Below are 19290 nucleotides of genomic sequence, written 5' to 3' on the forward strand. Positions count from 1 at the left end.
CGCTGGGCGGTGCACGGCTGAGGCGATGGCAGATCAGGGGAGAGCATTTATGTTACAGGCTGCACGCACGGAGCCTGCCAACAAAATTCCCTACCATACCAGTGATATCGACAGTGATGGCAGAGCGGCTGATTGTTTTGTTTGCAAGACAAGTCAAGGAGACAATTCATACCTAGTACGTACGTGAAACCAATTCAGCTCATCGATCGGATGGGAATGGGATCGATTCATTCCAGCGGGTTCGACGTAGTGCAGGTTGATTTACAGGCTACTGCTAGCGTCAGTCGGTCAGCGACCTACAGAGTGATATCGACAGCATTTCATTTCCACCGTAATAACCTCGAAACAGAAACACCACTCCTGACAGGGTCCTCCAGAAGCAAGCGCCCTCTTCTGTTCGATTCCATCAACCTGTCAAAGAGTAAGACAGCTTAATGGCATCAGAATGGAGTGACAGATTCTTCTTTCCATTCATAGGAAAATCAACAGCTCGAGTTCTCATCCTATCAACACCTGTAAAGTCATCACAAGCCGGCACTATAACGCCACCCTCGCTGAGATTTCAGATTTGCAAAATGAAACTACACACAAAGTGCGAATCCGTATATTAATTAAGATAGCCTGTGTATATCCCTTGAGAAAAACCACTCGAACCCCTTTAGTTCATGGTTATGTCACAGTGCAGGCATAATCAATGCGCGGATGGCTGTGATAGATATTCAACTAATGACAACATCTTTAAAGCGCATTATAAAGAGAAGTGCTATAAATATATTTAGATACCCCCACTGTTTTTATTTCCTCCGCATATTAGATTTGACTGAAGTCACCAACTTTATAGAAAACAATATAAACATTTACCGTAAAAAATCTATATGATGTGGAAGTACATTCAATAACGAATCTAATGGTATTGATTTGTTATTGTATATGTTAATATTTTTGTCTATAAACTTTGTCAAAGTTTACAAAGCTTGACTTTGACCAAAGCTAATACGCGGAGTAAATAAAAACGGAGGGAGTACCTTAAAGGCCAAAATGAGCCACTTCCTCATCTTCTCCTTCTTCGTCTTCATCTTCTTCATCATCGTCATCAATCTCGCAAAATCTGAAATCCTCCACCGCCTCCTCTTCTTCCTCCTCGTCCACATCGCCCATCATTTCTGAAGAGGGAATTCTGTCCTTCAAACCAGTGCTGAGCACCACAGTTTGTCCTTTGGACTTCTCCATATCTCTTCTCAGTCTTTCCATGTTCTCGTTCCTGCGCTCAGCCTCTAGTCTCTCCTTCTCAGCAATCCTCTTGTCAAGATCAGTCCTGATAAAGATTGTTAGATAAGAGTAACTAATAAGTTTTTTGGCATCTATCATAGAGGACAAACCTATAAGTCTCCATGTATTCTTTGGCACTTGCTTCCATAGCTTCAAAAAATGCAGCAACTCCAGTGCCAGATACCGCTGATACTCCAACAGAGCGTAGGTTCTTGTAGAATTCATCCAACACAAGGGAGAGACTCCGGGTAAATGAAGAGGAGTATGACGAGTCGGAATCCAAAGCTGCCTGAAATGCTTCAAAGTCTTGCATCCACTGGTCCAGCAAAAAATTGAAGGCCAGGTTACAAAAACTTTGAAGAATGAAACATCATGGACACATGTCACAGATGAAAGCCCTGTTTTATAAGTATATTTCACATTTCACAATACAGATTGTTCGATAAACCTAAACCATACACGCCAGCATGGCAGCTCAAATGTGACATAATGACAAAAGAATAGCCAAAAGAGGTCCAGACTCCAGTGCACACTGCATACAAGTACTCCCTCCGTTCCAAATTACTCGTCATAGAAATGGATGTATCTAGAACTAAAATACATCTAGATACATCCATACCTGCGACAAGTAATTCGGAACGGAGGGAGTACAACACAGTATGGAATATACATGATAGTAGCTAAATGCAATAGCAGTGTACATAATCAAGAATAGCGAAACTGAAATCATCACAAGGGTGTACCTACCTCAAGAGCATACTCGTGCTTGGCTACATCAACCTTGTTAAATGTCAGCACCAGAGGCAAACGGGTCTTGTAGAGGATACTGCACGCATACATCATGTTGCTCATAAAGGTTACAGGGTTTGTTGACCTGGGGGTGTCAACCACATATGCAACAACCGTTGGAAATGTTGATGCAAAAGCTTCAGTTATGATAGCTCCTGAAGCCGACCAAGTGAAGATTTCAATCTGCCCTGGGGTATCCACCAGCACATAATCCAGCTGGTCTGCTCGGCTTTCAATAACAGATATAACCTACAAGGATGAATATTGGACATACATTAGCTGAATGGTACTACAAGAATAGAGGGAAAAGTCGTGTCCCAAATACCCGGAAATGCAGCATACAAATTTTGCAGAAAGAAGTTGGCATTATTCAACACGCAATCAAATAATTTTCTATGAGCTCAGCATTAGGCTATAAATTAAGCACAATTCACGCAACAGTTTACATTGAATGGTAGAAATTGACATGAATCAATTACCAAAAAGAACACATGAAACAGTTCAGTCATCTTCCATTTTATATAGCCTAAAGGAGGATTTCAATGATGCACATTACCATTCTAGACATATGATATACATATAGGATGGGTACCTCATCAAACTTGGTTGAGAAGAGGTTGAGTGAGGTAAGAATGCCACCATTGGGACCGAGTCCGTACTCTTTCATCACCTCCTTGTACCGCACAGTATCGCGGATGTCAATGTTGGCCCCGAATGGCAGCGTCATCACCGCAGGGTCAAGATTGAGCACGTATCCCCTCATGTTTGTCGATGCCTGCATATGGCACACCAGACGGTGCATGAAGGTGGTCTTCCCCGTCCCTGCATTGTTAGAGCAGATCAGTAAGCTTCCAATCCCAAAATCTCTCAGCAAAAGCTAACATGTCGCAGGTTCGCTGGGCCATCCGTGCTACTGTAATTGTAGAAATTGAATAGTGGCGAACGAAATCGAGCGCACCGGCCATGCCGATGACGAGAACGACCACCGGCTTCTTCTTGAAGCTGGTGCGGCCGGGGGCAATGGATAGGCTCCCGATGGAGTCCGCGAGCTCCTCGTCCTCCCCCTTCCCGTCGGCGTCCGCCTGCGCACGCCATACAGGACAGGAAGCCCAGAGGCAATCAGAAACAAAACCCTGAAAAAAGGGATGGGGGAATTCCCCGAGAAAAGGTTGGCGGGCGGCGGCGGCTTGCCTGGTCCTCGAGGTCCATCTGGGTGGGCTTGCTCTCGGCGGGTGGTTCGGAGTCGATGTCCATGGGCAGCTCGGGTGGTGCCGAGAGACGGCGGCCGGAATCGAGGAGGTTGACGGGGACGGGGGCGGCGGCGGCGAACCAATCGGGGAACGGAGTGCGGCGTACGGGGACGGGAAGAGGGCTCCTGTTCGTGACAAGTGTGGGTTCGACCCAACCCCGTGAGTTCGATCCGTTGCATTTTTGCGGGTTGGAACTATACCTGGCCAAACCTGAGGCAAAAAACCTAGGCCCGGGCCCGGCCTGGCCATCTGGCCTGTTTTTTGGGCCCAAGCCCGGCCCGAACGTGTAAAAGCCCGCCGGGCTTTGGGTCGGGCCCCTTCAGAAAAGCGTAAAAATGATGGGTCTGGGCTCGACCATCGAGCTCAAAATCTAGGCCTAAGATTGGGCCGGGTCGGGCTTTTTCAGGCCGGGCTTCTCATGGCCAGGACCAGTTGGAACCCCATCCACACCGCACTCCAGGCCGCATCGGTTTCCATAACCATTCGTAAATGCCCATTTAGTCTACGTGAACCTGGCACATTTGCTCTAGAATGTTGTTGCTTGCACTTCAGGCCACATCAGGTCGAGTGTGGTGAAGAACTTCATAATCTTCGTACAACTCATCATAACTGTGTTGTTTGCTTATATCATTTGATTGTATGTAACATTTATTAGTCGCATTGGGGTTTAGTGACTTGGTATGATGCTTGTGTGACCATATATGATGCTTTTCTGAGCTTGAGGAATTGTATGTGATTTGGCGGTGATATAATTGATATATACATATTTGTTTTCTTGCAAAGATAATTGATTTGATTTTTTAAAATGATGACAAAAGCTTTGCCGAGTTCTGTACTTAGAAAAAGAACTATGCCGAGTACAGAACTTGGCAAAGGCACCACGTATCGCGCTTTGGTCACTAGACAAAGGCTTTGTCAAGACCCTTATGAAAGATCTCGTCAAAGAGGGATCGTTGGGGTTCTTCCGTAGATGGTGCGCTGAGTTCCAGCTCTCGCAAACATGAGCACACAAATAACTCTCTTTGTTGAGAGCCCGCCGAAGCATCTTAGCAAACGAAGGGCGGACGGTGTACTCGGGTGGACATGTGGCGCCCATGTGGGAGAAACATATGATTAGAGCGGATTGCTAATATGTACTCCCTCTGTTTCTTTTTAGTCTGTATGTAAGATTTGGTCAAAGTCAAACTTTGTTAACTTTGACTAAGTTTATAAAAAAAATATTAAGATTCACAATATGAAATCAATATCGTTAGATGCATCATAAAATTAATTTTCATACCATATAACTTTAGTATTGTAGATGTTGATATTTTTTCTATAAAGTTAGTCAAACTTTACAAAGTTTGACTTTGACTAGATCTTATATGCAGACTAAAAAGAAACGGAGGGAGTATTAATGGGGAACAGCCATTCTTCTAAAAAAACAATGGGAAAATTAGATGATTAGAGCGGCACGGAATCTCGTATATATCAATTGAGGTAAAAACGTAACAACAGAATAACATATTGTGCCCAATCAAACATAAGACCCATCTTGTTGAAATTAACTAGGACAATTTCAGCCACTCCGGGACAATTAAGGCTTGATCAAGACATGCCATACAACACATGTATGAACATATAATTAGATTTAAGAAGATAGATCAACATTTCAAAGGTACTATTGCATTTGCCAATAACCAAAAAAATGTGATCACTGATCACCTTGCAGCACGTCCGTCTTGCGCCCATTCCAAGCCACATAAGATTCTAGATCGTCAATGAAGCCGCTCGAGCTTTATCTTCGTTCAATGGCCTGGTAGTTCCACTTCCACTAGACACACCACACACAAAAAATCGGTCTAAACAGTCGCGCTGGAACCGGAAGTAGATGGCATTGGATTTGACGATACCTTTGGACGACATGACCAACCCGCCGTAGTAATCACCAATGAACATAGCACATGAAAACACACAATAGCAAATTGTACCATATGAGCTATTATAATGAACTTTAAACAATCCACTTAGAACAATGACTTCAAAACTAACAACATAGTAACATATTAATGTCTGAGAAATTCCCATCTTCCAAAGTAGGACTTATGTTTTATAGATGATTATATCCTGTAATGTTTGATATATTTGAGAAATTCACATGAAATGCAAGCGCGAGTGTCAAGTGCACATACACTTCTATGATATATATATATATATATACTCGCTCTAATCATGTGTCTGAAATCAAGCTATAATATACTCGCTTATTATCCAAATATAAATATGACCTGGTTAGTTAATCTAGCTTACTGGGCATCTTTGTTCCATATGAGTTGCTAAAATGTATGAATGGGACAAACACATTCTTCTCAAGAAACGAAGAAGAATGGCCAAACACATGATTAGAGCATCATGCCATCTTGTATATATCAACGACTTAATAACAAAGTAACATATTTATACCCAATCATACTTATAGGCCGAGCTTGCCAAAATTAACTATAGTATTTCCAGAGAATTCTTGGGACATTAATGTTTAAGCTTGATCGGCACATGCCACACAACAAATCACTAGTAGAAAAAGGGCCATTTGTCCCGGTTCATAAGGCCCATCTGTCCCGGTTGGGGAACCGGGACTAAAGGGTCGTTACTAATGCCCTAGGCCTTTAGTCCCGGTTCTTATACTAACCGGGACAGATGGGCCTCCACGTGGCCGCTCCGGCGAGCCCAGGCACGAGGGCCTTTGGTCCCGGTTGGTAGCACCAACCGGGACCAATAAGCTTCCACGCGTCAGCATTTCAGGGGATGGTTTTTTTAAAGGAGGTGGTTTAGGGGTTTTGGGGGTTAATTTAGGTTGGTATAGGTAGCTAATAGAGAGATGTGTCCTCTCTTATCTCCGTGCTACTGCTACTGCTATGCCTAAACATGACTTAGATTGAAGTGAGGCAACATGTGGTGCATGTCGAAAGTAATACTAATCCTAACTTGATCAAGTTTGGATTGTACTACTTTCGACATGCACCACATGCATGTTGCCTTCACTTCAATCCAATCCATGTTCATTTCACCCACAGATATATAATAAATCTTCATGCTCGCATCATGCATCATCATAATAACAAGTCCTACTAATCATCATCATACAACTTCTACTTGTTATTAATAACAAGTCATACGATCATCATCCTGATAGTCATCGAACCAACCCTACTTAATTGTTCTTAGCACATGATCATCAGTATTAGGTAGGACCTAAATACCCTCTTTAAGGTAAAATAACATAAAACAATATAGACCCTGACTCTCCATTATGAAGAATGGAGATCATCCTGTCTCCAATTCTTGCACTTCGCTTCCTTTTGCTTTCAAGAACCTCCTTACGACTGTCCATACATTTTTTCCATTTTTTTGATTAGCATGTCTCCACTTCTTTGAGAAATCTGGTATGGACAGTTGAGATTCGTAGGATGACCTGGATATATGTTCAAAACACGAAGGCTGCCATTCTGATACATCAAATAAGGCACACAATCCATTGGGATTCTCTGTTGAAAAACATAGTAATAACTTCATAGTTAGCAATGATGTACTAGTTTTAGAAGTATGCAAAAGATGCATGGATGTCGTAATAGTAAAAAAATCTTACCAGGGTATCTCCATGGTAGTTACCGTAGTTCAACACGTGCACTAGTGGCACGTATTGACCATAATGTTGAGGAGTTTGATTGTAGATATTGTAATTCTCAATATCAGTACAAAATCCGACCAGATGATTTTTCTCTTGACAAGTTAATTCGGAGCCATCGGTGTAGTGGGTTTTGTCTACCATGTTCCGCACATTGTTTGAACAATCAAAATAAGCTGTCAATGGAAATAAGTTGTCAACTATTTTGAAATAAACAATATAAATTAGCTAATAACTATGTTTGAGAAACTCTCATAGCGGTAGAATTGGAGGCGTATCAACAAGGACCCAAATGTCCATATTGTCTTGCTCGCTTTCAGGATCACCAAGATCCATGGTGACAAGCATACCCTCATCAAAACCATACATCTTGCAAAGTGCTTCCCAGTTTTTGCAATCAAAATGGGTTACGCTCTTAGAATTGTACAACTTTACTTCAAAATCCACACCATGATGGGTCCTTAGGTGAATTTTCTTTGTTTCGAAACTTTCATGGTCTTCAAAACCCATCCTCTCCAAGACATAGTGTCTTGCATGGCATGGGATAAGCTAGTCGAATTGTAAAAGATGAAAAGTACATGTTAAAATATTTGAACTCATGCTTAATTATGAAAAAATAACACTTGTCGTTGTTGCGTACCGTTTCAATATCGAAGGTCTCCTCCAGCTTAATGCTGAAGCGCCGATCTTCGTCCAGGTGAGGCCTGTCGCACTGACCTCGGTCGTCGTGGTACCAGTTGCACTCTTCCGGGAGACTTTCGTCGTCCGATTACGACATTTCCTATGTTCATAATTCAAATATTAAACATCTACAATTAAATATATGTACTAAAAAACCTAAGTTAGATCAATATTATTCATCACGGGAACGAAGGAGAAGCTACCCCCATGACAACAGTCGGGATTCTTCGTCCTTTCATATATGGTGGAGACTCGACACACTTAAAGTCAACCCAAGGACTCATATTATAGGACTCATATTGACATGGAGATTTGGCTGGTCTCACCTTAAGGTCGGAGGGGGTCGGTGACGGGGACGACGGCGGAGATGATGGAGGGGGGCTCCTAGATTTCTGCGAAAACAAAAACCCTATAAGCTATCAACTAATCATATGCATACGCCTTGCATAGTGCTCTCTAATTTTAGCATTCAAAGTAGGAGTAGTTTTCCAATTTGAGCATTCAATAAGCAAAATCACATCGCAAAATAAAGTAGTATTCAAATTAGGATGCATTCAATTATAAGAAAAACTACATCATCTCTTGCGTCCGCTCATCGTTGAATATTATCACTAATACACCTCGAATACTATCATATATATAGCATCGCTAGTACAGCTAGAACCGTAGCGCCCGACGGGTATCGGCGCGGGCGGTGGACACCCGAAGAGAAGGAACCATCACAGGATCACTCCAATGAGATCCCTGAAGAAGCTGCCAGGTATTGTCGAACCTGCCCTCCAACGCAACCATGTAACGACGGACGTGCTCGTCCTCCTCGCTGACACGGTGACGTACCACCTGCACGGTATCCGGAAGCCTCGGCACCATCACTGGCCCACGCGACCGCCACCAAACAAGGATCGGGTCAATGACAGGCTGGCTCCTCACCAACCTACGCCCCCCCCGAAGGTAGCACCTCCCAATACCAGCCCGGCGGAGCCCAGTCCCGGACATGGCCCCTCTGATCAAGCCGGCCTCCTTCGCCGAGTCGACGACGAGGATGCAGGATAGGCATCATCGACGTCGATGCGGGAATAATTGCTTGAACTAAAAAAATAAACTAGTTCTATTAATTTTCTTACTAAAAATAAACTACTTCTATAGTAAAATAAAGTAGTTTTATTAAATCAACTAGTTCAACTACTAATTAAGCACTTACTATAAATAAAATAAAGTAGTACTTACTAAAAATAAACTACTTCTATATATAGTAAAATAAAGTAGTTTTATTAAATCAACTAGTTCAACTACTAAGCACTTACTATAAATAAAATAAAGTAGTGCTTACTAAAAATAAACTACTTATATATATAGTAAAATAAAGTAGTTTTATTAATTAATCAACTGGTTCAACTAAAAATAAACTAACCTTAAATGCACTAATAGTAGAACTAATAACCTAAAATGCACTAAATCAACTAACCTTAAATGTAACTTTTGCAACACAATTTTTTCCTCTCCTCTTCTAACCATAAACATTGAACAAAAATAAAACTATACAGCCTAAAAATGCTATGAACAACAAAAACTATGAACACATACACATACATCCATCCATGTACATGCATATCCATCCATCCATACATACATACATCCATATACATGCATACCCATCCATATACATACATACATACATCCACATACATATATACACCCATATACATGCATACAGGGGGCGGCGGCAGCGCACAGGGGCGGCGACAGCGCACGGATCGGGATGGGAAGGGGCTCACTTGGGGCTCGAGGCAGGACGGCGACGAGGCAGGTGACGAGGATGACGACGAGGCCGGCGACAATGACGGCGACGAGGACGGTGGGCTCGTGGGGGAGGGGTTATGCGTGCGGCGAGGGCTCGGGGGCGGCGACGGCGTCGGCGACGGCGAGGACAACGTCGACGGCGGGTCAGGGGCGCGCCGACGGCGTCGGGGCAGGGGCTCGGGGCGGCGACGTCGACGATGACGAGGAACGGCCTGGCGGCGTCGGGGGGAATGGGAGCAGTTGGCGAAATTTTCACAAGTGCTACCTTATATAGCAAAACCAATGGTACCGGTTTGTGGCACCAACCGGTACCATTGCCCACCTATGATCCCGGTTCGTGCCACCAGCCGGGTCCAAAGGTCTCTTTTCGGCAACCTAAAGGGTGGGAAACTGGGACCTATGGTCCTGGTTGGTGGCACGAACCGGGACCATAGGTGGGCATTGGTACCTCGTTGGTTCCACGAACCGGTACGAATGCCAACCTATGGTCCCGGTTGGTGGCACGAACCGGGACCATAGGCCTTGTGCTGGCACGGTGCGGCAGGAAGTTTAGTCCCACCTCGCTACTTGGGAGGGGCTCAGGGTGGTTTATAAGCTTTGCTGCCGCCACCCTCTCGAGCTCCTCTCTATTGCAGGCTTACGTGCCTAATCTCTACTTTGCCATGCCTGTTGGGCCTTCCGCGTGCCTGAATCCTGGCCCATTGTAGGGTTTCTAGTCGTATTCAGGCCGTGGAGGTCCAGTAGGTGGCATTTTTTTCTCTTTTTCTTTTTCTTTTTTTATTTCTACTTAAAACTAAATACTTATAGTTTTTTAGTGATTTCTTTTTGCTTTTAGGTCACAAAAATTATAAACTTTCTGTTAGTGCCATTATTTTTAAATTTTGAATTTTCTTTAAATGTATGTGAATCACCAGTTTTATGAATAAATTTACTATAAAAATAGATTTTTGAGTGATTCCATTTCCTGATATTTAATATTACTACGTTTTATCATTATACTCAATTTGGTAATTTAGGTTATTTTAAATATCTGTTTTAATCAAAACCAGATTTTGTTAATATTTTTTGCTATTAAATTCTTTTTGCTATTAATGTTTTGAACAAAAAAAAAACTTTGTTAATATAAGTTGCATAAATTTTATATAAGTTTAGTTTAAAAAATACTAGAGGTTTATATAAGCTTTTTAGTTGATTCCTTTTGCTATTATAGTTTTATAAAAGCTTTTTAGTTGATTCTTTTTGCTATTGAAGAATATTATAGTTTTATTTTAGTTCATCATAACAGAATATTTTAATTGATTTTAGTTTTTTAGTTGATCATAACAAATATTATAGTTTTATGCATTTTATTATTTTTCATGCATTTACTGCTTTTTTGAGCTATAAGACCCGAAAATTGAAAATCATTTCAAATGAACTCCGAAAAGGTTGAAAATTGGCATGGTATCATAATTTCACCCACATAGCATTTGTAAGAAAGTTGAGAGGGTTACGACAAAAACTAGATGCACTTCGTGTACAAAACGGACAATCTCTTTCGAAGTATCAGGGTTTCGGACGAAAGCTCATCTGTTACAAAGGGATTTCATTTTTTTGAACTTATTTGAACTCCAGACTTCTTGTGTGTTCAAAATGCACCATTCAAAGCAACGTCATCAATTTTCAACCCTTTCTGACTTCATTTGTTATTTTTCATACATTTAGTGCTTTTTTGAGCTATAAGACCCGGAAATTGAAAAGCATTTCAAATGAACTCTGAAAAGGTTGAAAATTGGCATGGTATCATCATTTCACCCACATAGTATGTGCAAGAAAGTTGAGAGGGTTACGGCAAAAACTAGATGCACTTCGTGTACAAAACAGACAATCTCTTTCGAAGTATCAGGGTTTCGGACGAAAGCTCATTTGTTACAAAGGGATTTCATTTTTTTGAACTTATTTGAACTCCAAACTTCTTGTGTGTTCAAAATGCACCATTCAAAGCCACATCATCAATTTTCAACCCTTTCTGACTTCATTTGTTATTTTTCATGCATTTATTGATTATTTTGAGCTATAAGACCATGAAATTGAAAAGCACTACAAATGAACTCCGAAAAGGTTGAAAGTTGGCATGGTATCATCATTTCACCCACATAGCATGTGCAAGAAAGTAGAGAGGGTTACAGCAAAAACTGGATGCACTTCGTGTACAAAACGGATAATCTATTTCGAAGTATCAGGATTTGTACGGAAACTCGTCTGTTACAATAGGCATTTCAAATGAACTACGAAAAGGTTGAAAGTTGGCATGGTATCATCATAATAGTTTTGGAGAGAAAGTCTTCACTTTTCGCTTGTGTGCTTTGCTTATTGCGCCGTAACCATGGATAATCTTCATCATTTATCAGGATGCTTGGGCCAGCCTTGACTTTGAAGGGAGGAATTTCATGAAACTTTTCATAATCTTCAGACATGTCTGTCTTGCCCTCCACGCCCACGATGTCCCTTTTTCCTGAAAGAACTATGTGGCGCTTTGGCTCATCGTATGATGTATTCGCTTCCTTATCTTTTCTTTTTCTCGGTTTAGTAGACATGTCCTTCACATAGATAACCTGTGCCACATCATTGGCTAGGACGAACGGTTCGTCAGTGTACCCAAGATTGTTCAGATCCACTGTTGTCATTCTGTACTGTGGGTCTACTTGTACCCCGCCTCCTAACAGATTGACCCATTTGCACTTAAACAAAGGGATCTTAAAATCATGTCCGTAGTCAAGTTCCCATATGTCCACTATGTAATCATAATATGTGTCCTTTCCCCTCTCGGTTGCTGCATCAAAGCGGACACCGTTGTTTTGGTTGGTGCTCTTTTGATCTTGGGCGATCGTGTAAAATGTATTCTCATTTATCTGGCATCCTTTGTAAGTTAATACAGTCGAAGATGGTCCCCAGGACAATGAGTACAACTCATCACAAACAGTGTTGTCACCTGTGAGACGTGTTTCCAACCAACTGCTGAAAGTCCTGATGTGTTCACATGTAATCCAGTCGTCACACTGCTCCGGGTGTTTGGAGCGTAGACTGTTCTTGTGTTCATCGACATACGGGGTCACCAAGGTAGAGTTCTGTAGAACTGTATAGTGTGCTTGAGACCAAGAATGCACGTCCCTGCATATTATTGAGTCCGCTCCTAGCGTGCCTTTTCCAGTCAGTCTCCCATCATACCGCGATTTAGGGAGACCTATCTTCTTAAGGCCAAGAATGAAGTCAACACAAAACCCAATGACATCCTCTGTTTGATGGCCCATGGAGATTCTTCCTTCTGGCCTAGCACGGTTACAGATATATTTCTTTAGGACTCCCACGAACCTCTCAAAGGGGAACATATTGTGTAGAGATACGGGGCCAAGAATGACAATCTCGTCGACTAGATGAATTAGGACGTGTGTCATGATATTGAAGAAGGATGGTGGGAACACCAGCTCGAAACTGACAAGACATCGCGCCACATCACTCCTTAGCCTTGGTATGATTTCTGGATCGATCACCTTCTGAGAGATTGCATTGAGAAATGCACATAGCTTCACAATGACTAATCGGATGTTTTCCAGTAGAAGCCCCCTCAATGCAACCAGAAGCAGTTGCGTCATAATCACGTGGCAGTCATGAGACTTTAGGTTCTAGAACTTTTTCTCTGGAATATTTATTATTCCCTTTATATTCGATGAGAAGCCAGTCGGGACCTTCATACTGAGCAGGCATTCAAAAAAGATTTCCTTCTCTTCTTTGGTAAGAGCGTAGCTGGCAGGACCTTCATACTACTTTGGAGCCATGCCGTCTTTTTCGTGCAAACGTTGCAGGTCCTCCCGTGCCTCAGGTGTATCTTTTGTCTTCCCATACATGCCCAAGAAGCCTAACAGGTTCACGCAAAGGTTCTTCGTCACGTGCATCACGTCGATTGAAGAGCGTACCTCTAGCTCTTTCCAGTAGAGTAGGTCCCAAAATATAGATTTCTTCTTCCACATGGATGTGCGTCCCTCAGAGTCATTCAGAACAGCTACTCTGCCGGGACCCTTTCCAAATATTATGTGTAAATCAGAGACCATATCAAGTACGTGATCACCGGTACGCATGGTGGGCTTCTTCCGGTGATCTGCCTCGCCTTTGAAATGCTTGCCTTTCTTTCGCCATTGATGGTTGGTCGGGAGAAATCGACGATGGCCTAGGTACACATTCTTCCTGCATCTGTCCAGGTATATACTTTCGGTGTCAGCTAAATAGTGCGTGCATGCGTGGTATCCCTTGTTTGTCTGTCCTAAAAGGTTACTGAGAGCGGGCCAATCATTGATGGTTACAAACAGCAACACATGCAGGTTAAATTCCTCCTGTTTGTGCCCATCCCACGCATGTACACCATTTCCATTCCACATCTGTAAAAGTTCTTCAACTAATGGCCTTAGGTACACATCAATGTCGTTGCGGAGTTGCTTAGGGCGTTGGATGAGAATTGGCATCATAATGAACTTTCACTTCATGCACATCCAAGGAGGAAGGTTATACATACATAGAGTCACGGGACAGGTGCCGTGATTGCTGCTCTGCTCCCCGAAAGGATTAATACCATCCGCGCTTAAAGCAAACCATACGTTCCTTGGGTCACTTGCAAACTGAGCCCAGTACTTTCTCTCGATTTTTCTCCACTGCGACCCGTCAGCGGGTGCTCTCAACTTCCCGTCTTTCTTACGGTCCTCACTGTGCCATCGCATCAACTTGGCATGCTCTTTGTTTCTGAACAGTCGTTTCAACCGTGGTATTATAGGAGCATACCACATCACCTTCGCAGGAACCCTCTTCATGCGGGGCTCGCCCTCAACATCACCAGGGTTACCTCGTTTGATCTTATACCGCAATGCACCACATACCGGGCATGCGTTCAAATCCTTGTACGCACCGCGGTAGAGGATGCAGTCATTAGGGCATGCATGTATCTTCTCCACCTCCAATCCTAGAGGGCATACGACCTTCTTTGCTGCGTACGTACTGTCGGGCAATTCGTTATCCTTTGGAAGCTTCTTCTTCAATATTTTCAGTAGCTTCTCAAATCCTTTGTCAGGCACAACATTCTCTGCCTTCCACTGCAGCAATTCCAGTACGGTACCGAGCTTTGTGTTGCCATCTTCGCAATTGGGGTAAAACCCTTTTTTGTGATCCTCTAACATGCGATCGAACTTCAGCTTCTCCTTTTCACTTTCGCACTTTTCCCTTGCATCAACAATGACCTGGCGGAGATCATCATCGGGCACATCGTCTGGTTCCTCTTGATCTTCAGCTTCCTCTTGATCTTCAGCTTCCCCCATTGCAGCATCACCGTATTCAGGTGGCACATAGTTGTCATCGTCCTCTTCTTCTTCGCTATCTTCCATCATAACCCCTATTTCTCCGTGCTTCGTCCAAACATTATAGTGTGGCATGAAACCCTTATAAAGCAGGTGGGTGTGAAGGATTTTCTTGTCAGAGTGAGACCTCGTATTCCCACAATCAGGGCATGGACAACACATAAAACCATTCTGCTTGTTTGCCTCAGCCACTTCGAGAAATTTATGCACGCCCTTAATGTACTCGGAGGTGTGTCTGTCACCGTACATCTACTGGCGGTTCATCTGCGTGCATTATATATAATTATGTGTGTCAAAAGTAAGAAAATTAGACAAGTATCTATCTAAAGTAAGATTTTTTTTCTTTCAGAAAGAAGATAAGAACAAGAGGCTCACCACGGTGGTGCCGGCGACGAGATCGGCGCGGGCGATCGACGGCGGTGAAGACGAGGACGGGGCGGACGGACCGCTAACCCTAGACAAATCTCGGAAAAAATGGAGCTCGGAGGTCGAGCTTTGAGAGGAGAAAGCTTAACTAGTGTGGCTCGGGCATTTCATCAAACACCTCACATGCATAAGAGGTGAGTTAGAGCACCCAAATGCCCTTCCTCGCTGGCCAGCAAAAACAGAGCAATGTGGGGTGCTCTGCTCGCCGGTGATGGGGTATATATAGGCAACTCATTTGTCCCGGTTCGTGGCTGGAACCGGGACTAAAGGCCATCCTTCTGTCCTGGTTCCTGCCACGAACCGGGACCAATGATTGTGGGCCAGGAGCGAGGCCCATTGGTCCCGGTTTGTGCCAAGAAGCGGGACAAATGGCCCTAGACGAACCGTGACCAATGCCCACGAGGCCTCGGCCGGTCCCCTGGACTCACGAACTGGGACAAATGCATTCATTGGTCCCGGTTCGTGGCAGAACCGGGACTAATGGGCTGGCCAGGCCCGAACGAAAGCCCCTTTTTCTACTAGTGAATGAATGAACAAATAATTTCTTTTAAAAAGATACATCAACATTTCAGAGGTACTATTGCAGTTGGAGATGATCAAAACAAGTGTGATAACTGATGAACGTTCACCATGTCCATCTTGCACCCATTCGAAGCCACACAAATGCTAGATCGTCAATGAAAATGCTCTGAGCTTCAACTTCAGTCAGCGGCTTGGTCGTTCCACTTCCACCACACACACCACACATAAGAAACCTATCAAAACTGTGGTGACGGAACTAGAAGTAGATGTCGTTGAGTTCGAAGGAAACTTAATTTGGACGACATAACAAACCCATCGTAGTAATCGCCAACAAACCTTGCACGCTCACCGATGTCCCTCTCCAGGATCAGTGCCCCGTTGTTCGCGTCCGGCCAGAATGGTCTGAACTCCACCGTGTAATCCCCACTTCCTTTCTTGTAATCGAAGTTGTTGGCCAGAACCAGAAGCATGCCTGAGAAGTCGGCCATGTGCGCGAACTTGAACACCACCGACGGGCCATCTCGCAGCTAGTGTCAGCTTCGGAAGTGTAGCCTCGGCATCCATGACCGTGAGCCCTTCCCTCTGTTGTTCTGTGTAGTAGACCTTGCCACGAAACGGGAAGGATGAGCAGAGCAATGAGGCTTCACTGTATATCTTCCAATGGTCCTCACCGAGCTTGGTGCCAAGAGCTTCTTGTCCCATCTGAAATGGAGGACCACCGCTGAGTCTCCGGAGAATGTGGTTCATGTCACTTTACACAGGCACGAGAAGTCCTTGTCATGGTTCCCAGTCCACGAGAGGCTCAACACAGGCTCAACACGGGAGCGATGGAAGAGAGGTCGAACCATCAAAGTGTTGCCCACTGAGCGGGTTCAGAAGCCGGACGACGAGGCTACTCTAGTATATGAGGATGATGACAACGACGTCGGACCAGACATGATGGCGTGGCCCAGGAGGTGAGGGAGGTCCACAACGATCTTCGTCTCGCTAGACAGATTCACCATGTGGCGCCAACTATGGCCCTCGAGAGAAATTGGATCCAAGGGCATGAGTGGAAGAGCTGTTCGGGACACTGTGCTGCTTGGGGTCATCAGTGTTTTCCCTCCATGCGTGTATGTCATGAGAAATTGCGGGTAGTTGGCAACGTTGTTTGCCAAAACGTGTCTGGTGGTATGCTCCGGCATGTCCTTGTGGATTCCTGCCCATTCCCTCCTACACATGCAAGCGCACAAAATTATTTCATGACGGCAAGTCTTCCTCCATGATCGCCTTGCCGGAGGGCCCCCTCCCCATCGCTGGTTATGGCGCTGCTGCCATCCCGGTGGAGATCCTCGAGGTCTGGCAACAGAAGCCTTCCGCCAAGAACACCGAGTAGTGGCACCGTCCAAAGGAGAGTGGTTTCAGCAAGAGTATGAGTATGTGAAAGAGCGAAATCTAATTTGTTTTAATAGCAGCTTGATCTCATGGTATGTATGTTGTTCTGTTTAATTATCTTGATTAATATATTATCTTGTTTACAGGCTTCTCAAGAGATTGGCGGCTGAGCATGGAAAGCGTAAATGGGCGGAGATTTCAAAATACCTCCCGGGACGGATTGGGAAGCAATATCGTGAGCGATTTACAAATCACATGCACTCTGACCTCAAGGTCTACCGTGAGCGTCCATGTCCAGTCGGAATGTGCCGAACTCCGCCGTCTAATACTCACTTCCTTTCTTGTCATCAACGTTGTTGATCAGAACTAGAAGTTGCGCACGAACTTGAACACCACCGGCGGACATCTTGTGGTTAGCGTCAGCTTCGACAATGCAGCCTCGGCGCCCACGACCATGGGCCCATCCCTTTGTCGGTCATGAAGTAGACCTTTCCATGAAACGAGAAGGCCGAATAGAGCAACGAATCTTCACTGACCATCTTGGACCTTGGTGCCAAGAGCTTCCTATCCCACTCTAAATGAGGGACCAACATTGAGACTCCGGCGAACATGGCTCTTGTAACTTTAAACAGGCACGTGATCTCCTTGGCGTGCTATCCAATGCAGGGCGGCTTAGCACGGGAGCGACAGAAGGAGTTCGAACCGTTGAAATGCTACCCGCTGATCGGGTTCAAAATCTAAATGGAAAGCGTAAACGGGAGGACGAGGATGCCACCGGACTTGGCTTGATGGCATGGCCTAGGAGGCGAGGGAGGTTTGCAGTGATCTTCGGCAGGCTGGACAGGTTCACCATGCGGCGCCAACTGTGGCACTCGTCGCAGTAGGATCCAACAGAGTGATGGAAGTGCTGGCCGAGGACGTTGTGCTTCTTGGGGTCATCGGTATGTCCCTCCACTCCGTGTATCATGCCTAGAATCACATGTAGTAGGCGACATCGTTTACTAGTGCGTGCCAAGTGATCTACTCTGGCATGGCCTTGTGGATGCCTACCCTATCCCTCCCATGGGAGTGCTAGAATGTCGAGCGGGAGAGGGACAATAAAGATTGAGACGTACCACTCGGGGGTGCGTGTGCACGGCGGTGAGCTAAATGACAGTCGACGACAAAGGTTAGAGGAGATGGAGCCTGTCGGTATAGTGGGAGTGTGAAACAGGTCCGGGAGGAGGTGGGAAGGCGACGCTACTATTACTAGGAGCTAGGGTTTGCATTGAGGCATGGATGCGATGGTGTATATGTATGTACTCGCTGGATAGGCGCGCGGTGCACTGTAGCTCTCTACGGGATAGCTGCAGAATGGTAATCTGGAGGGCAAAGGAAGAAGGATACACGCGGTTACACGTTGTTGCTCCCTCTCGGATTGCTAGACGACAGTGTCAAACGGGAGGTTGTATTTCTTTCTTTTTTTGGTGCTTGGACATTGATGTGCATCCTTTGTTTCCTATTTCCTCTTATGCATCTCTCCGACCACACATGTTGGTGTACTCACGTACCAATTCAATGGACCACGCGCACCTGGGCTGCACCATTTTGACTATACTAACCTTGGAAAAAATATGTAAGATACACATTCGTAAATTAAAAACTAGTGGAAAATGATGCTTCTTAACACACTTCTATTGTGGCCATAGAATAGAAAAAGGTGTTCACTATCATGCGAACAATTTTTGAGCACATTAAAAGAGTTACTTTTCCATGCATTAATAGGGATGATTCTATGCTCAGCTTAAAACATGTTTATGTGGTATATACAAACAAAAACATTTTAAAAGATCATATATAATTAATGGATTTAGTTATGATCCATAATTACAATTTATCAAAATTATTTCCGCAAGAAATGATGCATCATGCAAGTGGTGGAGCTTGTGCAACATCTTTGGGGGGCAATGGGCTGGGGCAACCAACACCATCCATGGGTTGGATTTTAGTGATTCGACACACCACTTTTTTAGATTAATCTGAACAAATCTTGTGGGCTTGGGAGTGATGGCTCAGGTTGGTCTCCACTAAGCTCCGCCACTGTATCACCTCATTTGTGGAAGCGAGTTTAGGAAACATAGCATATTCTGTATGGCTG

The 19290-nt window shown here is 44.3% G+C and overlaps 1 protein-coding gene across 1 annotated transcript; it reads right to left on the reverse strand.

Annotated features, from left to right (window-relative positions):
- Nucleotides 1-114: 114 nt before the first annotated feature.
- LOC119284507 (GPN-loop GTPase QQT2-like) lies at nucleotides 115-3464 on the reverse strand. The gene is made up of 7 exons (XM_037563628.1): nucleotides 3250-3464; nucleotides 3017-3140; nucleotides 2651-2880; nucleotides 2017-2307; nucleotides 1380-1585; nucleotides 1026-1315; nucleotides 115-411 (listed from the first exon to the last, which is right to left on the reverse strand). The coding sequence occupies exons 1-6, from the start codon at nucleotides 3310-3312 to the stop codon at nucleotides 1027-1029; spliced, it is 1203 nt and encodes a 400-aa protein (XP_037419525.1). The 5' UTR covers nucleotides 3313-3464; the 3' UTR covers nucleotides 115-411; nucleotide 1026.
- Nucleotides 3465-19290: the final 15826 nt, after the last annotated feature.

The sequence above is a fragment of the Triticum dicoccoides genome, chromosome 1A (genome assembly GCF_002162155.2).
Source record: "Triticum dicoccoides isolate Atlit2015 ecotype Zavitan chromosome 1A, WEW_v2.0, whole genome shotgun sequence".
NCBI classification, from domain to species: Eukaryota; Viridiplantae; Streptophyta; class Magnoliopsida; order Poales; family Poaceae; genus Triticum; species Triticum dicoccoides.